Source organism: Ornithorhynchus anatinus, chromosome 5 (assembly GCF_004115215.2).
Source record: "Ornithorhynchus anatinus isolate Pmale09 chromosome 5, mOrnAna1.pri.v4, whole genome shotgun sequence".
NCBI classification, from domain to species: domain Eukaryota; kingdom Metazoa; phylum Chordata; class Mammalia; order Monotremata; family Ornithorhynchidae; genus Ornithorhynchus; species Ornithorhynchus anatinus.
Genome location: NC_041732.1, coordinates 47300265 through 47321885, shown reverse-complemented (window position 1 = coordinate 47321885; position 21621 = coordinate 47300265). Strand labels below are relative to the sequence as shown.

General features: G+C 50.0%; 1 protein-coding gene across 7 annotated transcripts in view; it reads right to left on the bottom strand.

Moving 5' to 3' along the window:
• Positions 1-6283: 6283 nt before the first annotated feature.
• The window catches only part of CELF6 (CUGBP Elav-like family member 6), a 183010-nt gene continuing 167672 nt past the window's right edge, over positions 6284-21621 (bottom strand). For 4 of the 7 annotated variants that reach the window (XM_029065913.2, XM_007670251.3, XM_007670252.3 and 1 more), the window contains 2 exons: positions 19878-20033; positions 6284-12178 (listed from right to left, as the gene is read on the bottom strand). In XM_029065913.2, coding sequence (XP_028921746.1) covers positions 19906-20033 — 128 coding nt within the window. In that variant the 3' untranslated portion in view covers positions 6284-12178; positions 19878-19905. Of the gene's footprint in view, positions 12179-15502; positions 15602-18406; positions 19015-19877; positions 20034-21621 lie in introns of those variants that run through there. The other 3 variants (XR_005660013.1, XM_001508564.3, XM_029065910.1) reach the window with 3 other exon arrangements.

The following is a 21621-nucleotide window of genomic DNA, read 5'->3' as shown; positions in this document are numbered from 1 at the left end:
CTGTCTAGTCCCCCGTGGCTGGAGTCTGGGCCTGGGTGCTGACCACTCTCACCGGTTCAGGGCGGTCCCATGGCGTTAATCACGACGCTCCAGCATACAAAAGTCACTCATAACCAGGTCCCTGATTTTGCATCTAGGAACCTGGGCTGGAGGGGCATGTTCAGCAGAAGGCAGCCTGCAGTACCCCCCCCCCCCCACCTCTGCTTGGAATCGAGTCATCCCAAAGCGGAGGGGCTCCTAGTTGGATCCCCACATTCAGTCAATCAGGACTCAAGTGCTTGCTCAGTGCAGAGCATTGTGCTAAACACGAGGATGAGAACAGTAGAAGAAACAATAATCCCTGCCAATGTGGAGTTTACAGTCTAGCAGGGGAGGCAGACCTGCAGTATTTTATACATAGGAGGAAGAAGTGTTCCAGTAGTGGGTTCTGTAAGATGCACTAAAATACTGTGGGAAGTAGGGAGAAGAAAAGTGCTCAGTATAAGCAAATGGGCTGCAATGATAAGGAGGAAGTAAATTGGGGAGAAGGAAAAAACATAATCAGGGAAGAGCACCTGGAGTAGGAGGGATTCAAAAAGGTTTTGAAATTGTGGACAGCTGATGGATTCAAACTGGGAGGGACGCCAGGCAGGAAGAAGGGTGTGAAAGGGGATTGGAGATAGGAGAAATGAGAATAAGGCACAGGTGATGGTGGGAGTAAAGAGCGTGCTGATTCATCATCAAGGGTATGTGCTGAGTGCTTACTATTTGCAGAGCACTGTACTTAGCCCTAACTGCAATGAGTTTACAGTTTAGAGGCAGTTGTGGTGTAGTGGGAGAAGAGATAGGGAGGAGGAAGAGAGCTGATGGAGTTCTTAAAGCTAGTGGTCAGAAGTTTCTGTGAAATGCCAAGATGAATGAGTAAACATTGGAGGGTTTTGAGGAGTGAAGAGACGAGGGTAGGATGACATTTAAGAAAGATGATCCCAATAGTAGAGCAAAGTAGGGACTGGTGAGAGGAGCGGTGGAAGCAGGAGACCGGCAAGGGGGCTGTTATAGTAGTATGGAATATGATGAGTGTCTGGACCAGGATGATAGCCATGTGGATGAAGAGGAAAGGTTGGGTATGGGAAATGAGAAACTGGTTTTGGAGTATTAAAAACAAGTCTCATCTGAAAATAAAGGATAGGAAACAAGCTTTATTTTAAACATTCTCAGCTGGAAAGAATGCTCCTAGAAAGTTTGCTGGGACAGAAGGGACAGTGCATGGGAATCCAGGCAGGGGCACGGCCTTTTCCAGCTCAGCAGGAAATGGGACCGATCCCAGGGGGAGGACCCCATCCCTCGTTCTCATTTCCTCTTCTGCTTTGCTTGCTCCTGCTGTGCCTTCCCCTCCTGAACAGTAAGTTGCTGCTGAACAGAAGCCAGAAAGTTGTGGGGAAATAGGAGGAGGTGTTGCTGCGGTGATTTCCACAGATTTGGGGGATGGCCTGGGGCTCCAGGCTCTCATCCGCTTCCAAAAGGAGGTGTCCCCTCCCTCCCAGAGAAATGTCAGAAATTCCCATGGCTAGGGTCAAATTTGCATGTGGCTTACTCCAGGAGAGTCCATTTGGGCCCACGAATTACTAAGCCACTGGCCTGGGGCAAGAGGTCATTGGGCAGGCTCTTGCTGACCACGAGCAGAAACTTTGGTGGGAGGAAAATAAATCCCTAGACTTAGCACTATAAAGCACAAATGGATGTGAAAGCATGAGGGGAATGGAGGCAGTCTTCTTCCTTTGAAGGGGGTGGCAGGGAGGAGGGGACAGGATTGTCACTGCATGTTGGTGGGAGGGAGACGTGTTGCCTGGTTTGTGCTCCATGGTGGCTCAGGAGGCTTAGCTGAGAATCTCTTCTTTTCTCTGACTCTGCACCTCAGAGCTCTCCGATTGTGTCGGCCAGCACAGAGAGAGCCCTTTCTCTCCCCCAGGCCCTAAAGTCTTGATAACCTAGTGTCCTTCAGGGTGCCTCAAAGTCAAGGAGGGTGACTTTAATCTCTTCTGGAATTGATCCTGAGAATCTGTCCCCTAATGAAAGGGCCTGCTCCACCTCCCCCACCTCTGGATCAACCTTCTGTACATGTTGCCAGCACTCAAAGTGTCAGGGGATGGGCCTTGTCCTTGGGGTGCATGTCCCTTAGGCTCAAAGTCTGGCAGGGGACATGCTGGGAGTGATCTCCCTGCCAGTGATCACGTGGAAGAGGGAAGAACCTCTCTCTCACTGCCTCTAACCTAAATTATGAGCGGGGAAGCAGCATGGCCTACTGGAAGGAATGTGCAGGCCTAGGAGTCAAAGGGCCTGGGTTCCAATCCCAACTCCACCGCCTGCCTGTGGGACCTCGGCAAGTCGCTTAAACTCATCTGTAAATTAGGGATTGAATCATCCTCCCTCTGATTTATAGTGTGTGGGACAGGGACCGTTTCCAACCTGATTATGTATCTAGCTCAGTGCTTAGTACAGTGCCTAAAACATAGTAAGCACTTAAGTACTATTTTAAAAGCCCCCCAACAAACCAAAGAATCAACTCGAGACCATCTCAGACCCGTGCTGAAGTTTCCTCCCCGACCACCCACTCTCCCTCCTTACACAATCCATGGTTAGGATTGTCATTTCAAAAGCCTCTCAAGGAGGTGAATAATCCTGTAAGGAATATGAAGTCTTTGAGAGCAGACAAACAATAGGCCTTTTTTTTCAATTGTACTCTCTCAGGTGTACAGCGTGGCTCAGTGGAAAGAGCACGGGCTTTGGAGTCAGAGGTCATGGGTTTGAATCCCGGCTCCGCCACTTGTCAGCTGTGTGACTGTGGGCGAGTCACTTAACTTCTCTGTGCCTCAGTTACCTCATCTGCAAAATAGGGATTAAGACTGTGAGCCCCACGTGGGACAACCTGATTCCCCTGTGTCTACCCCAGCGCTTAGAACAGTGCCCTGCACATAGTAAGTGCTTAACAAATACCAACATTATTATTATTACAGTACATTACTTTGCACACAGTAGGGACATAGTACAGAATGCTTTCTCCCACCTAAGCATCCACCTTAATGCCCTGCACAGAGTAGGGGTCCCTTACAATACTCTGCACTTAATAAGTACATACAGTGAATATAATTGTAAGCTCCTTGAGGGCAGAGATCACTTCTACCAGTTCTATTGTGCTCTCCCAAGTGCTTAGTACAGTGCTCTGCACACCTTTAGTGCTCAATAAATACCTACTCTAGAGGCTGAAGTATGGCTGGGCAGGGGGAGGTGGAGAACCAGCGGAGTGAGCGGAAGGTGGACGGTCCCTCTGGAGCAAAGGGATCTGGATGTGGCTAAACTGCAGGGGCTCTGAGCCCAGAGGGTTGGGAGATTGGCTAGGTCAGGAGGAGGAACCAGGGCGGCAGCCGACTCAGGACAAGAGCATGTTCAACAAGTGACCGGAGTTTGGAGGACATATCTAGAGGATGTTGTTCATTCAATATATTGAGTGCTTACTATGTGCAGAGCACTGAACTAAGCGCTTGGAATGTACAAATCAGCAACAGAGACGTTGTTGTGGCCCACAGCTCTACCTGTGCTCCACAGGCCTAGATGGGGGCAAGAGGTGAGGCCTCATCAGTATATCTCCCACTCTGGTGCTCAGGTAACAGCTTTAGGCTGGTGTTTGGTCCTCCCCACCCCGCCAAGATCCTCATCTTACCTTGGGTCCCTAGGTGGAGCCTGGCAGGATGGTGCCTTTCGGGCTTGCCCACTCCAGGCCCATGGATGGAGTTCCTGGAACTGCATTTCCTGTCCTTTCTGCTGGCTGGCAGGCAGGCAGGCAGGCACACTGACTGCTCCCCGCAGAAAGGAAAAGTCTCCAGAGGTGCCTGGCCCCACCCCTTGTGCTGCTCTTTCTGGGCTAGAATAGGAGTGGTGTGCAGGGCAGGGAGAGCTCCTAGGATCTTAGTACAGTGCTCTGCGCCCTGTTAGCTTTCAAATATCACTGATTGATAAGAGAGCAGGGAATGATCTCAGGGGATCTAGGTGATAGGTTTCTTCCTATAATATAGGATCCCAGATCTCCAAACCGGGTCTGTTAGATTGGAAGTTCTTTGAGAGCAGGAAATGTGTTTTTGCTGCTGCTGTACTCTTCTAAGCACTTAGTTCACTACTCAGTGCACAGTAGGAACTCAATGTAGTCACTTGTTCTATTGAATATTTGAACACTTCCTCCATCTTAGGCTGTTTAGATCCCGCTCACAGCTCCTGGTGTTCCCCCTGGGTTGGAGAGGGGTGAAGTCTGAAAAGGATGAAAGGAGCAGGGGATAGTTGACAGAAAGCCATGACCTTTTCAACCCAAACTGATGGGTGTGGGGCAGGTGGTTTGGATGTGCTTTGAAGGGGAAGGGTGTTTCCTGGGGCACCTTGTGGCGGGAGGCAGAGGGAGTAAGAGAACCAAGGAGAGCAGAGTCAACTGGGTTGTTGGCCCTGGAGTCAGACCGGCCCGTTTTCAGGACTGTTAGGGACAAGCTCCAGCTTCCCTGGGTGGATCTGGCCCTGCTGTGGCTGCTACGTGGGTGAGAGCTGAGTATCCTCTAAGATGAGAGACGGCGCTGGAACGCGGGTCCATTGTGGTTCCTTGTGAGCTGGTGCAGGTGGTCCTGAGAAGGCCCACAGCTGAGAACAGACCCATGCTCCCACTGATGTACTGAGCAGGTCTTCAAGCAGGTGAGCTGAGACACTGATCGGGAGGCTTTAAACCTCAGACCTGTATCTCTGGACCAGAAATTGTGTAAACTCGCTATTGATTGGTCACAAACCTGAGAGTAGTATTCTGGAAACACCAAGAAAGACCAAAGTTGGGTAACAATATTTCTTTACCCAGGGGACTGATTTTTTTTATGGTATTTGTTAAGCTCTTACTATGTGCTGGGCACTGTTCTAAGCAGTGGGGTAAGTACACTTGTCAGCTGTGTGACTTTGGGCAAGTCACTTAACTTCTCTGTGCCTCGGTTCCTCATCTGTAAAATGGGAATTAAGACTGTGAGCCCTATGTGGAACAGGGACTGTGTCCAACCTGATTATCTTGTTTCTACCCCCACACTTAGCACAGTGCCTGTCACATAGTGAGCACTTAACAAGTACCATTATTATCATTATTATTATTATTATCACAAGGTAATCAGGTTGGTGACCATCCACATCCCACATGGTACTCACAATCTTAATCCCTAATTATCCAATGGCTGATTATCCGATCCATCATCGTCCTCCTTCCTTTTGTCGACTTTTCTTTTGTGGCTTCACTGTGTATTGGCACTCCATCTTGGGATAAGCAGCGGGAGGGAGAGGAGGAGAGACTCTGACCTGTATGCTCTTTATAAGCAGCCGTGAGTGAAAAGTTTGATGGGGAGAAGAGGAAAACAAACAGGTAAAATGAGGCTATGAATTATCTCTGGATTTCTGGATGCCTAGGAAAATCAATATTTGAATGATTTTCTAGGTTAGATTTCTGTCATTCCCTTTGGAACTTGCAGCCAAGAGAAAATGTTGGACGTTCTGCCTTTTTTGGTTCTTTCTTGAGTTATTTTTCAGTAGCCACGCTTCTTCAGGGACTCTCGGGCTATAACCAAATAGAATGTAAGCGTGAGGACAGGCTGTCACTGGAGCTGACTTCAGTCCCTGACACTCAACTGTCAGACACATCTCTGGTCCCAGAAAGGGGGAAAACACCTGTTATCAATTCCCCTGAATCTGGGTTAAAAGAGGGACTAACCCAGACTGAAGGTTATTTGGATAGAGAGATAAAAAACTGTGTATGTGTGTGGAGGGGAAGGTGTTTGTGTGGTGGGGGAAGAGGAGGAAGGAAGGAAGTGTACGAGTATATGAATATCCGTAGTTGGACTTGTAGGCATTTATGTCACTGTCTTTATGTATAAGGGTGATTTTTCTATCAGGTAACACAGGATCACCGACCAACTGTGACTTGTAGAGTGGATGGGGAAAGTGTAAAGAGGCAGGGAAAGGGGTGATTTCTGTGAGATCATGCTGGGTCACTGATCTGGAACCTTTCCCCTCACCACTCAAGACGAGAAGCCCTGCAGGTGTGTATGTGTTTGCATGGGGACACCTGCATGTATGCATACATATTTGTCCACAAGAGACCCTCCCCTTAGCTGTATTGGTTGTCCCCATGTCGTGGCTTTGGTGCATTGGAAAGCAAAACAGGCAAGATTCTGAAAGGGAAAACAAAGAACAACTCCCCTCCCCAACCACCAAAGAAAAAGAGCAAACAAATAGCATCCGTGGTAAAAGGTTTTTTGGAAAGCGATATGGATTTGACAGTCCTTTCAGGGAAAGGGGAGCACGGATTCTGTGCAGTCAATCCCCTGCTCAGTACACACTTGATCCAGCTCAGCAGCTGTGGGGGGAAACATTTACTGTGCAATTCCTCATATGGCCCAGACATTTCATCTAGCCCTTTCCCACTCCCTCGCCGTGCCTCCCCCATCCAGCAGCTGCGCTCCCAGGAGGCCCAAACTCAGGCTGCCATGTGTGAATGGGGTCCAGGTGAAGGAACTGACCTAGTCTCAGGAGTCTGAGTTGAGGCCTGAGAGTCTGCATTACAGAGAAAGAGCAAGCATGAGAGTGAGAGAGAGAGAAAACAGCTGAGATGACCTCCACCGGGCCACAGACTGATCCCCCAAGGATCCTCCCCAACCTGGTTTTCCATCACCACTCTGTCTCGGTGTCACCCTTTCGAAAGAGCTTCCTGCCACCCCTAAAGGGAGGCCTGTTTTTTCATCCTCCTTTTGTAGCTGAAGCCATTCCTCTTCCTCATTCCACCTTTGGGCTGCAGCGGGAGTGAAAAGCTGCTCTGTCAAGCCCTTCAGCGGTTGGAAAGAGAGGGAAGGAAGGGCACAGAAGAAAGGGGATCCTCTTCCCCAAAGATGGGGGTAAGGTCATTTTGTGTTTTAGCTCCATCTCCTCTTGCCAGTGACAGCCTCACTCGCTGGGTCACTCTTCTCTGACAACGTCCAGGGCTTCCGCAAGTCAGCGCCCGCTCACGTTTCCTGGGCGATGTTACTTGGCTTCCCCGGCTCTGTGTGCCTCTCTCTCTGCCCCAGGAATGCCAACATCAATGGGGTGGTACCTCATTCTCCTTTAGGTGAGATGCCCCCTTTCTAGGCCCGAACTACTCCACCCGCCGCTCAAATGCAGCCATTCTTGGTGTGGAAGTGTCCAGCTGTCCCTTCATCGGCTGGCATGCTTCATGGCCGACACCAGGTAGCTGGAATGCATGGGGACGCCAAAAGGCAGAGGCCTCAGCGGAGGGGTTGTCTCTAGACACCGAGGGCCAAGGCTTCTTGACCAATCAGTGAGCCCTCTACCCAGGAGCTGAGCCTGTGCAATGATGGGTGGCTCTTTAAGAAGCAGAAAAGAGTTAGACCCCTTGGGGACGGAACAGGTCAGGCTGCTGCAGGGGTTTGACGAGAGCACGGAAGGAACACAATTCAGCCCTTTTCTCTAGAGAAAATGGAAATGCAGCCGGAAGCCGGGTGCCGGGAGCAGGGTTGAGGGACAGGAAGGCTTAGGGGATGAAGGGAAATCGCAGAATGGCAGGAAACGTGAGCGTATTCAGCGGAAGCCCAGACTCTCCTTAGGTTTAGCAGAGGGGCTGAGGGAACACCCTAAGGAAAACAGGGAGCTTTCCTGCCTTCACCTTTCTTTACTGGGGATGGCGGGTCACCCCAGGCTGTCTGAACCATGGCTTGCTGAAGCAAAGCAGCTCGAGACTGAGATCAGAGTCCTGCTGGTTGATCTCAGGAGCCCGGGAGCCCCACGCAGCCCTGCCCGGGGGCCTAAAAGGTTGGGAGCTGGTAGGCGGAGTGGCAAAGCAGCAAAGATCTGGGGCTGGTTAGTCCCTGCAGGGCCCTGTGAGAAAGCTGCTTGGACACTGGCTGGTGATGAGGGAGGACGCCCCATCTCCCTGACAGTCGGCCACTATGTCAGGAGAGCAGATCAGACGAGAGCAGGGGGAGGGCACTTGCCTTTTGAGGAAAGCACAGAAGGCCAGCCCCTGACTTAGGAGAAAGGAAGGGTCTTGGCATTGCAGAGAGGGATGCCAACGGGCAAGCCACGAGCAATAAACAATTCTTACAGAGATGATTGTGCGTGTACCGTATATAAGCACCTATGAGACGCTGTTGCATAAGAGAGGCACCCTTTTTTCAAAACAATGAAAAAGTTTTTTTTTTGAGAAACTCGCACTTCCTTTGACTGTGTCTCGGGCACCTGGGCGCTCTCATTTTTAAGCTTCCAAATATTGAAAATTGCCTCATCTCACATGCCAAGATATACGGTATGTAGCACGATCCACCCAGGAATCCCTCAGCGCTTGGCAAACAGGAATAAAGCCTCACAGACACCCACAGGAGGGGAGGAAGCGGTCCGTCACCCATTTTACAGATGGGCAAACTGAGGCACAGAGAGGTGAGGTGACGTATACAAGGCCACGGGGCAAGTCCAGGACAGAGCAGGTAGCCGGATGCCATCAGGACTGGTTTTCCACAGGAGACCCTGGGCGATTCCTAGGTCAGCCCTCGGCAGAGAGAAGGGGTGGCGCAGAAGGGCAGAGAGGGGTCCCTCTCTGAGGAACCGTTCTCTAAGAACCCCTGGCATCCCACTTCTGCTAACAAACGTGGCTCTCTCTCTGCCAAGGAAGAGAATCTGGGCAAGTGTAGGAAGGGAGGCTGTGTAGACTTCTGTGGGGAGGTGGAAGGGGGGCAAGCGGGCAGTTGAGCTGGGGGGACCCCTCCAGGCTGAGGGGTTCCAGGGGCGCAGGCTGGTGAAGGGGATCCCTAGCTGGACCATCACCCCAAGCCCCCTCCGAAGTCTCTGGTCAGGGGCGGCTTGTTGGTTCTCTCGGTCTGCAGGAAGGATTGGTTAGGTACTGTCGAAGGACAACCTTCCTGCTCGGGAGGGCTGGGAGATGCTGTGATAGGTGGCCAGAAGGAGTTGTGAAATCCCCTCTTCTGGAACTCTTCAAACATGGGATTGTTGCTTTTCTTTCTGGGACTGTTTGTGAGGGATGACTTTGCTGGAGGCAGAGGCATGGGCTAGATGACCTCTGGAGAGCCCATAGGACTCTGGGATGCTGCCCAGGCTGTGCTGGTCAGCGATGGATCCTGAGACACTGGTCCAGGAGGCAAGGCGCCCACCTAGGAGGGATCCAGAGGGTGAAGCATCCATTCCCAGCCAGGGGCTGCTTTCCTTGGGATCCTTCCCGGGCAGGGGTCAACGATATTTCCAGCCCAGGTGGCACTCAAAAATACCGGACACCCTTTGCCACCCCCTTGCGGAACCAGTCGGGGAACAGACCAGCTGAAAACCGGACTGTCCGGGATAAAAAATGGATGAATGGCCACTCTGTGCTCCCAGGCATTGCAAAACTGTGCTCAGGGCACGGGCCCCGACCCCCTGCTCCAGCAACATTAGCAGAACCATCCTCGAAGTCGAGGCCAAGGAGTCCCCTCCGCCCTCTTTTGTGGGCAAGGCTGCCACGTGGAACTCTGGGTTGAGTTGGCGGGGGGAACCCCGCTGACCCTCCTGCCCTGGGTGAAGTGGAGGTTGGATCCCAGGCTGCCACAATCTGGGCAGCTTTTGACTTTTGGAGAGCAGAAGTGGAAACCGCTCTTACCCCAGATCCTGTCCTGCCTAGGATCCTCATGGGCACTGGGCATTTTTCCTTTTTTTTTTTTTTTGGTTAAAAAAAGTCACTTTCACAGACTCGCTAAAGTCGATTGTCTTTTTCGTGGGTTGGTTTGGGTCTTCGAATGTAGCAGAGCTGTATGTTATGTGCCAACTCTCTCTTTAAAACAGCATTCTGCTCTGAAACTTGGGGAAAGAGGGCAAGGGGTCACAGAAGAGGCAGGTGCCAGTGGTCCAGTGAAGGAAGGGGATGAAGAGAGCAGAGAGCAGCCCGGGCACCCTTGTCTCTCTTCCAGCCCACGATGCCTCATCTGAATCCAGTACAGTGGGTGGGGAAGGGGACATTATCAACAGTTTCCTTCAGGGTCCTCATCTCCACCCCTTGCTCTTTCCCCACAAAGCATCAGCATCACAACCAGAACCTGAGGCTGCCTGACAAGGGCCTCTCCTGAAGCCTCTGCAGACCTCAGGGAGGGGGTAAGTTCCCCTGCAACCTGTCACAGACTAAGGCATCTGCCCCACCCGCTGGTGCTGGAAGGCTGGAGATGGGTTAAAAAACATGAGAATTCGGGGCCAATCTCCCCTGCTCCTCCCTGCAACTTCTCTCCTACTCCCACTCCAGACTCCAGATGCCAGGAAGAAGCCTATTTGGCCTTGAGAAGGCAGAGCAGTGGGGTTTGATGGAGGGAGGGAGGAAGGAAGGGAGGGGAGAGGAGAGCTGGCGTTAGAGGAAACAGAAGCAATCGCCCACCCCAGGAAGTGGCCCAATCCCGACAGATTGGAGTGACAGATTGGAGTGCTATGATGGGGAGTAATCTGGGACGGAGCTTCTCCGTTTGGCCACCACGGGGGAATTTTCCCTTAAGTTGCTTTCTGCCCAAAGGGGCCCTAAGACTCATTCCAACCACTCCTGTCTGGATGCATATTTGCAACTGTACATTGGCTCCCCTGTTCCCAGGACAATAGGAAACCTGGCTTCTATGTTGCAAGGGTGGGTCGCTTTTTACTCAGTCCAGGCGGCACTCTGGGGTCTTCAGGAAGACCAAACGCCAGCCATCCTCAGGGCACTCTGCCCTCAGAACAACAGGGCCTACCAGGATGTGGCCCGTCTGGGGCAGGGATGACCCCTTGAGTTGTGGGTGTAGCCTTGCTCTAAGGCCCAGGTGTGCTCAAGCTGGCTACATTTCCCTGTTATCGAGACCCAGGGGCATAAGCCGATTTTGCCAAGGGTCGGGGCTAGCCAGTTTGGAAATTTGGGGCCAGCTCTTTAGGTCAGACAGAGCTAGAGGGGTGAGATTACCTAGGAGGTTTGGTGGGAGGGAGGGGGATTAAGGTGACTTTCCCATCACTTGCACATAAACCCGATCCTTAGCTACTTTATTTTGCAAAGGGAAAAAGGGGTAGAGAAAGGGTTGACGGGGAATGAAATATCAGACAGAAAAATTTCCACTGTTCCAAGTCTTAACCCTCTCCCAGAGCCCACACAGTCACTGGGCCACTGGATTCCAGACCCCTGCGAATAGAGCATCTTCAGTCCTCTCTGGGGGTGTTGGGGGGGTTCCCTCTTTTTGGGGTGTTTCCTTTGCCGTTTCTGAAAGGCTTGCAGCTTCACCAGATACTGTACCTTTTTCTTTTTTGTGTTTTTTTTTTGTTTTTTTAAATTAATTTATTTATATATATTTTAAAAAAAGCAAGAGTCCTTTGGTCCCTAAACTCTAAGGAATGATATGACTTTGAAAGAAGTAAATTCCATCTCCCTGTGCCAGTGATAAGCTGGGTGGGAGGGTCAGTCCCCTCCCTACTCCCCATGGGATATATATATCTGTATTTATATATATCTTTATAAGTTCAACATCCTGCTAGCCTTTGCTTTTTCCACCCAGATATGGAAAAAAAATTCACTTTTTTATCCTTTTAAAACAAAACTGCTCTCCAGGTAAGACCTACAAGCCTCACCCTCTCTCACTGGCTTTGGTTTAAATCCATGTCAAACCTCTGACCCAGGTCCTCCTCTGAAACAGTAGCAGCAAACGAATGCTTCGAAAGGTAGGTTTTCGGCTCCAGGCCTTTCTCGGACGTTCCATTCGACTCGGGATTGGGTCCGCTTTCCTTTTCCAGACCGGCGGCCGTTGTCCGACCCGAGGAATAGAAAGTCTTCCCACAGTCACCGCCCCTGGGAACCTCTCCTCCCAGCAACGTTCTCCCACGTCCCTTCATCCAACTTCATTTCCTCTCTTTCTTCTCTTTTTGTTTGGTTTTTTCTTCTTGTTGTTGTTTTTTGTTTGTAAGAAAAAAAAGCAAATTTGATTCGGAATTTAAAAAAAAACAAAAAACAAAACACCACCACACAACCAGATGACTCGCTCTCTCTCTTGCCGCCAGTAGTTTCCTCCTCCGAAGTGATATGTTGCAAAGAAAGAGAGTTACAAGTTTGGATACTGCACTTGGGAAAAGGGAAATACTCTTCTTACACTGCAGGACATCCAACCTACAAAACAGCAAAGAAGCAGAGGGAGTGTTAAAGGGCATGGAGTAGAGCCTAAGGGCCATCAGAACACACAGGCAGGGAGCTTCCCAAAAGGCAGAGAGAGGAAAAAGGGGGAAGTCGCGTGGCTTGAGGATTGCCCTGGCCCCTGACTTGGTCCTGGCCAGCATCTCCTCCCTGCCCTCTCAACGGCCCAGCTCCCCCCGCCCCCTGAAGTCTACCCCAGTCCTGCCATCCTCCATCATTTCGCTCAGCTGCTCCCCAGCCTGTCATTGGCTCAGATCATTGGTCTTTGGTTCCTGCTCTCTGCCCCCACCCTGAGGGTGCTTTTTGGGTGGGATGGAGGTCCAGTTAGCATTGATACTTGGGACTGAAACTAAGTCTGATCCTGGAAAACCAGACAGAGAAATGAACCCTGCAGGGGAGACATGGTTTGACTATCCTAGAAAACAATGGGCCCTGGAGAATGCCATTAGGGGCTTTGGAAGCAAGCAAGAGGGGCAAGGAGGGGAAAAAGCCTGAGAAGACAGAAAGATGGGTTTTGGATTTCCAAGGAATAAGGATTCCTGCATACAAAGAAGGCGTAGAAGAGGCGAATGGAACCAAGAGTCCAGCCAAGCCCAGAGGAGGAAAAAACCCATGATCCTACAAGAGAATGTTCATGGGGATGCTTTGGGTCAGTGATCCCACTGACCAGGGATGGATAGACAGAAGTTCCTAGCTCATCTGTCTATAGAATCTCAGAATGCTGGGACGCTCCCCTAACATTAGCGTTCGAAGAAATAGAAGGATTTGTGGAGTCAGGAGTTACAATGACAACAAGCTTAGAGCTAATGGAGTGTAAGCTCCCGGTGGGTAGGGTAAGGATCATATTAACCAGTTCATGTAAGGAGCCCTGCATAGAAGGAACAATTCACGGATGAGTAGTTAGTCAATTCAATGAGTCAGTGTAGCCTTACTTAATGATTGACCCAAGAGGGGTGTTAGGGCTAGGGGTGAGAGTTCCTCTTTCCAAATTGACCCTTTTTTCATCTCCCTAGAGTCCAGACTAGGGTGTTAGGACAGCTCTGTCTTTTGGTCATTTCCCGGAGCCTGTCCAGCTCTGCCCTGTCCCAGCCCTACCGGCCCCTCTGCCAGTGGCAGGAGGTGGAAAGGCTCAGGGAAGCTCTGGGGAGAAGTCTCCAAAGGGCCCGAGTTGGCATTCATCTCCAGTCAAGTCACGCCTGCTGGGTTCCCCCAGAGTTCCTTCTGGGAGGATTTGTCAGGAAAATGTTTGGGAAGAAGATGTCCTCTCTCCATTGTGCTTTTCCTTTTTTCTCTATTGCTGTCCAGATGTCAGATGACCCATGGCTAGAACTGCAAGCTGTCTGGGCCAGAGGCAGGGACCGGCAGGGAGTGGCAGAGAGGGTGAAGTGTACAGCTTGACTGGTTTCCCCCTGCTGAAGGTGAAGAGGCAGGAAGGGGCAGGATCTCAGATCAGAGCCAGGCCAAGGGGGCTGCCTGCATCAAGAATACCCACGGCTTCCCATGTCCTGAGAGATGAACCAACTGGGGAGAAAACACTTGGTCCAAGAGGTGAGAATTTATCTCGATTATTGATATTCATCCTCCGTGACATAGGTTAAGTCAGAGGGAAAAGAATGGGCCCTTCCTGAGCTCTCGCCTCTGAGGTTCCATTCTGAAGGAGTCTACATGGGAAAAAAATGGAAGCAGAGGCCCCTGTTTGGGGACTCATTCCTTGAAATGAAGTTGTGGTTAGAAGTTGCCCATTCTCCAAGTGGCTGAGGTGGAAAAGTGACCAGAAATCCAGAAAGGCCAGAGGAGGCCTGAACACACCAGGCACAACCAGAGCAGACCCAGAAGAATGCCAGGAGGGGTCCAGCAGGTGACAGTGGGGTGAGGAGGGGTGGGTCACAATCTGCCCTTCGTGTTTGGCCATTACGGCCCACAGCCAAGCACTGGGGGTCAATCACCGAACATCACTCTCTCCAGAGGAAGTTTTCTGCCTGAGTGAAGTCATCAGGAAAACCTGAACCCACCTTAGGGACTCTTGAGGGTGGGGGTGGGAAGATGAGGGGGATCGGTAGCTCAAGAACCCCTCGTTCACCATCTCATCAGAAAAGGGTAGGACTGGGAAGAAGAGAGAGAAAAGAGAACACAAGGAATTCTCATCTCCTTCCACATAAGGAGATCCTGGGTGAGAGAGGACCTTTCTGGATCTGGACAGGAAATGAATAGCCTGTTTCTCAAGAAGGTGGGCCAGGCCACAGCCCGAAAGACCTCTGGTTCTCGTGAGGAGACCTAGGGAGACATGTCAGAATGGGCAGTGTGGTCACCTGCTCTGGGTCTTTCCACCTGGATGGTGTTCAAATGACCCTGGCAAGGAAGTGACTCTCTTCCTAGGTAAAGGTGGCCCATATCTCCACAGACTGGGCCTGCCTTAGCTACATTTTAGTGAGGAACAAGAGAAGATTTTGTGAAGATCTCATGCCTTGTGGGGGTGGCAGAGACTCTGTAGTCTCAGCAAAGGCATTTATTGGAGGGAAGTGATAGCAGTGGAAGAATCAGTAGCCAGTTACAGACCACCGGATACTACCCTCACCATTCTTCTAGAGAACATATTCTCCCAAGACTCGTAGCCCTCCCTGGTCATCACTCACCCCAGCAGGACCAAGCTAGTTCTCTCGGCATAAATCAGCTTCAGGCTCCTGGGTAAATTTCTCCAACTGTGCTCTGGCTTCCCTCCCCTGCTCATACAGCAGCGGGAGATCGATTAAAGACGTTCAGATTTCGGATTCTAGGAAACCTGTCTGGGAGCCCAAGGAAAGCCCCCCTGAGTGAGCAGGTCTCTCCACATTTCCGAGAGGCCAAAACCCAGGCGGGAAAGCCCCCGGACCTGATAGTCCTTAAGGAGACTGCATTTCAGTTAAATCCCATTAAATGTGCTACGTCAGAATCAACAACAATTCACCACCCCCAAACCCACAACACTTGGAAAATCACTGTCGCTACACAGTACATTGAATGCAGTGACAGACACACGGTCACGTTACAACAGCAAAAAAGAAGAGCAGCAGGGAGTAGGAAGAAAAGTTCAAGAGTCAAAGTTCACAACTAATCAAGACCGACCAGTCAGCACTCCAATAACTATCCACCATGGGCATTAAATACGGCACTTCACAATCGCCAAAAAAGAAAAACCACTACGAGAAAGAAAGAAATGGAAAGAGAGAGATTAAAGACTCAACGGCACATCATGCAACGACCTCACAACCGGCTACATGACGTCATCGGCGAGACGGATGACACCATGAGTTAGTGACTTACAGTTTCGGTTTATTTGGGGAGGGATAGGGTTTTTTTTTGGTCTCCCATAACAGCTAGAGAGCAACTGTGGGGCCATCTTGGAGCTATGATTGGCCTGGTCTGCTTAGGTAGTGGTTGGGTTGCAAAAAACAAAACATAAAAGAAAAGATGAATTGGTTTGATGGCGTCTTCTCAACATAAGGCTGTTGGCTATTCTTTTTCTCTCTGAAGATTAGAAAATCCCCCTATGAAGATGTCGACCCTCCAATCCCATCCACTGAGCATCTCTAAGCCCCAGGCATCTCAAAAGCCCTCAGAAGCAGGGAAGGGCATCCTATTGGGTCCTATGGAGACTAGGTGACATGCTCGAAACTATATGGTGCTCACAGCAATAGAGCGGGAACTCTTTGTTCCTGATTGACACTCAGCCTTCCAGCCACTGGTCTGAGGGTGACTTTGTTTACACACAGTGATGAAGCCTAAAAGGATTTATTTTGATTTGGGGGAATGGCCCTTCCGGTGGTAGAACCAGGATCCTGTCCAAGTCAGTGGGGAAGATTCAGACTCTGAAACATCCTTTCCCCTGCCCCTTGGGAAAATCTGTCAAATTCTTATTTGAGGGAAGGTGGGGGGTGTGGGTGGAGGAGTCTGGGGGTCAGAGTTCAAAGGCTAGACTGGTTTGGGGCAAAGCTGAGGGGAAACCGGACATCAAATCCCACTATAAACTGTAAGCTCATTATGGGCAGGGAACGTGTCTGCTAATTCTGTGGTATCGAAGTCCCCCAAACTACTTAATACAGTGCTCTGAACATAGTAAGCGCTCAGTAAATACCACTGATTGATCAGCCCAATGTTAAGGGATTAGGAGAAGCAAACACACCCCTCTGTCCCAACCATTTATGAGTCCTTACGTTCAGCTTGGAAATATTTCGAATCTTACCATGACACTGCAAACACCCCCATCTCTCCCAAGGTGCAGGGGTGGTCCATGAAGTTGGGCACATTGTCCCGCCCGCCCATCAGAGGGAGACCTGGTCCCTTTTAGGAGCACACCCCAGAACCCAGCGCCCCACTCTTCCTGAGTTCTGTGGGTGAGGCTAACTCAGCGTGTTGGGGTCCTTTGTCCCATTCTGCTTCCATTCTGTGCTAAAGGGGGTGAAGCCTGAAACAACTGGCTAAAGAGAAGGTTCTGGATTAACTGTGGATTTAATAACCTTCTCCCTCCCTGTTCCCCAGAACTGTGGGTAATTGAGAGTCGGCTGTCAGCGGTTCGTTGTATCTGGTAACGGCCAGAACGGTAGTAACCTTTTCCCCAGTGTCATAAACAGAACTCCTTATCTTCCCACCCAAATCTCGTCCTTCCCCTGACTTTCCCATCCTTCCTGTCTCACAAGTCCATAACCCCAGTAGTATCCTTGATTCCTCTTTCTCATTCAACCCCCATATTCAATATATCACTAAATCCTCTCGGTTCATCCTTCAAAACATCACTAAATCTGTCCTTTACTCTCCATCCAAACAGCTGCCACGTTAATCCAAGCACTTATCCTATCCTGCCTTGATTATTGTATCAGCCTCCTTGCTGACCTCCCTGCCTCCTGTCTCTCCCCACTCTAGTCCACACTTCGCTCTGCTACCCAGATCATATTTCTACAAAAAAGTTTTTCCAACTACACCCACTCCCTCAGAGAATTCATTAGCTCCCATGGCTCAATTATCATCCTTTATGCAGATGATTCCCAAATCTACCTCTCTAGCCCTGACCTCTCTCCTCTGCTTCTCATGTTTCCTTCTGCCATCAGGACATCTCTACTTGATCGTTTCTTAGACAGTTCAAACTTATCATGACCAAAAGGGAACTCCTCATCTTCCCACTCAAACCCTGTCTCCCCTCAACTTTCCTATCACTGTAGACAGCACCACCCTCCTCCCAGTCTCACAAGCACATAACCTCGAGATTATTCTTGACTCATCTTTCTCACTCAACCCACATATTCAATCTGTCACCAAATCCTGTTGGCTCTACCTTCACAACATGGCTAAAATCCACCCTTTCTTCTCCATTCAAAACAGCTGCTTCACTGATCTGAGCACTTATCATATCCTGCCTGGACTACTGCATCAGCCTCTTTGCTAAGCGCTCCTTGCCTCTTGGCTCTCCTTTCCCCAGTGATACTTTACTTTGCGGCCTGGATCTTTTTTTTTTTTTTTAAAGTTCAGTCCATATCTCCCCACTCCTCGAGAACCTCTAGGAGTTTCCAATTCACCTCCTCAAACAGAAAGTTCTTACCTTGGGCTTTAAAGCACTCAATCAGCTTGTTCGCTCTCTCCTATCTTTCCTATACAACTCAGGCCGCACACTTTACTCCTCTAACACCAATCTCCTCATTGTACCTCGATCTCATCTATTTTTCCACTGACCACTTGCCCGTATTCTCCCTCTGACCTGGAACTCCCTCCCCTTTGATATACAGCCACCACTCTCTCCACCTTCAAGGCCTTATTAAAATCATATCTTCTCTAAGAGGGCTTCCCCGATAAGCCTTCATTTCCTCTACTCCTCCCTTCTGGGTCACCTTGGACTTGGCTCTGTACCCTTTAAGCATGTGAGCACTTGATGTCTACCACATTCTTGGTCCCGCAGCACTTACGAACACATCTGTCATTTATTTTAATGTCTGTCTCCCGCTTTGGACTGTAAACTATTTGTGGGCAGGGAAAGTGTCTTTCTGTTGTACTCTTTCAAGTGCTTAGTTTAGTGCTCTGCACACTGATTATCTTGCATCTACCCCAGCACTTAGTAGAGTTCTTGGAACATAGGCTTAAAAAGGGCAGCTGGTATTATTATTACTATCATTATTGTTGTTGTTATTATTATCTCTGACAGTAGCACCAGTGCGCAAAGAAGAACCATGGAGCTACTGGTCTTTCTTGACAAGCTTTTTAATGGTAGGGATAAACCATCAGACACCCTACTTTTTCCTTTCTGACTCAAACCTTCCCCATAGTGCCCCATTTGTGGTCCTCTCTTCCATGAATTTATCCAAACCCTGATATTTTAGACAGCCAAGTCCCGTGAAAACTTCCTTTGAGAACCAAGAACCAAGGGAAGAAATGATTCCCTCTGCTTGCTTTGAACTTGCTACCTTACAGCTCCAGTGGGTTCCCCTTGGTCCTTTAACAAACGTTTCTTTAGGGAGAGGGCTTGGCCTATTCCGCGTCTGAATATGGGCTCCTGCTCTCCATACTCTATTGCTTTTTCCACCTCCATGGAAGCAGGGGCCAACTGAGGGAAGAGACGCTGTGATGGTTAATGAGTACACTTATGGACAGCATTAGTAAGCTCACTCTCTTTTAAATGTCACCTCTGCCCAGGGGAAGGCACCAGCCCCACAGCCTGGGCTCATTAGTCTCGTTCTCCCCCTTGGGTCACAGAGAGTTTCCTGTGAACCGCCGGATCTGGCTGGTGGGTGGGTTTTGAGGAGACTCCACAGGATACTCATTAGCCAGGAAGATGAATTTCGAATAAGGTGCTGAAAGAAGTTTGGATAGGAAGGATAGTAAGAGTCCAAACAAAACGTCACCTCAAGGGCGTTTCAGAGTCACCATAGACCTCCCCGCCGTGATTCCTACTCTACTCAGCCCCTCTGGCCTGTTCCTGCTCCTGCTCCTCCCAATGTCCTCTTTCTCATTCCCCTATGGGACTTTCTGAACCCGTCTTATTGCCTGTCCTTAGCCAGAATAGAAGGGGCTGCCAAGTGACTTGGATAGCACTAGCTGACCACCTGATGAGCACAGTCAGAAGGATCTCAGAGGGCAGGACTCCGGTCCCCGAGGGGCAGTCGAACAGTCCCTTCAGGAGCGGGTAACCTGGAACCCACCCTTCTCCTCTCGGAAGCCCTTTATTGTGAAGCCTTAAACAGAGCCTTAGCCACACCTCCCTGGTGAAGCAGATCGGTTGGTCAGGGTGAGTAATGATGATGTCATAGTTCTACTGGCCAATTTGCTGAGGTGTGAGATCCCGGCTGCCAGGATATTTAGTTATGTGTCATTCGTGTGTGTGGCTGGGCCTCCGAACCAGGTGCAGAGCTGTCCTGACCTGGAAAGTGAGCCCTGGGCAAAGGGAGAACCCTGAAAAGTAAAACCAGTAGCGGCATAGCTGTGTAGGTGGTTAAAAGCCACTGGTAGAACTGAATGGACTTCTACTCTTCCTTACAACCCCAACCTCCTCAAGACCCTGAATTGTGGAGACAGGGCCCTGTCCCCTCCATCGCTTGAAGTATCTCTCCAAACAGTGACCTCAGCAAGGACACCTTACTGTCTTCCCCCAGCCCATTAGGGGGGTCAGAACCCACACGCGCCTCTCCCCGACCCTCCACCGCTGCTAACACCATACCTGTTTGCAGGGCCAGGGTGAACAGGGGTCAGTAGGGTCTGTTAGCATCTTTTGGCCGCTTTAGTTGAACTTTTAGCCTCTTCATGCCGATCTGGAAGCCGTTCATGGCCTGTATGGCTGCCTGAGCACTAGTTGGATTGTCAAAACTGACAAAACCTAGGTGGGTATGGTATGGGGAGAAGGGGAGAAAGTGGAGGGTTTCAGGGTGGGAAAGGAGGTGAAGAACACATTTCAATTCCAAAGCCAATAAAACCCCATCAACACACTCAGCCTCCCAGCAGCCAACAACCCCAAAAGCTTCCCAGAAGGGGAAAGCTCAGCTGATCTTGCAAAGAATCCTAAAGTGGCTCCTGTTTCTTCTTCCACTCTCAGTGTTGCTAGGCCCAGGCAGGTTTGGATTCAGGACAATCAACCGATCCAGTGGGGGGGACTCATCAATCTGGGATGCAGACATTCCCTTAAATCCGCCTGCTCTTCCCCGTAACGCTGCGCGTGCCCACGCCCCTTCTCGAGTATCCAGCACCCACCTGTCCCCCAGCCCCGGCTCCTCCGAGCAGTGGACGGCCTGCTCTCCGGGGCCCAGTACCTCTCCATTGGTCCTACTTTGGGGACAACCCTTCCTTGATCCTAAGGAGGAGCACTTAGAACAGTGCCTGGCACATAGTAAGCGCTTAACAAACATCATTTAAAAAAAAATAAAGAATACATGGTTCCCCGGTGTCTGTCGAGAGAGAAAAGTGGCTTAGTGGAAAGAGCCCGGGCTTGGGAGTCAGAGGTCATGGGTTCTAACCCCGGCTCCGCCACTTGTCAGCTGGGTGACTTCAGGCAAGTCACTTAACTTTTCTGTGCCTCAGTTACCTCATCTGTAAAATGGGGATCAAGACTGTGAGCCCCAAGTGGGACAACCTAATAACCTTGTATCTATCCCAGCGCTTAGAACAGTGCTTGGCACATAGTAAGCGCTCAACAAATACCAACATTATTATTATTATTAGAAAAGCTGTGGTGGTGACTTCCTCTAAATTGTAAAGCTCGTAGTGCACAGGGAATGTGTCTGTTGTCTTGTACTCTCCCAAGCGTTTAGTGCAGTTCTCTGTGCGCAGTAAGCGCTCAAGAAATACAATGGATTGCTTGCATGGGGACTTGGGTCTTTAGTTACGTGTTGAACAAGTGATTTTAATGAAGAAGTTGAAATTTCTGGTTAGACCATTAGATGGCAGGCATTTATCTCCGACTGTTAGAAGGTTGCAGTCAGGGCCTGGTCGGTGTGGGGTAAGGATACCCCTGATCAAGTCAGATCTACAAAATGCAGTGGAGGATTTGGATAAATGGACCAAAAAAGGAGCATTTTTCAGATATTTATGGCAAAAGTCAGCTTTTGCTTGAATCACCTGCATAATTGTCCCAATATTTCTCTAAAATCGTTAGGCAAGTACTGTACTAAATACCACTATTTACATCTGTAACCGTTGTACAGTTTTGTTTTTTTTTTTGTGGATTTATTAAGTGCTTACTAAGTGCTTACTTTGTCAGGCGCTGTACTAAGCTCTGGGGTAGATACGAGCTGGAGAAGTAGCGTGGCTTAGTGGAAAGAACAAGGGCTTGAGAGTCAGAGGTTGTGGGTTCTAATCCCAGGTCTGCCACTTGTCAGCTGTGTGACGTTGGGCAAGTTGCTGAACTTCTCTGAGCCTCAGTTACCTCATCTGTAAAATGGGGATTAAGACTGTGAGCCCCACCTGGGACC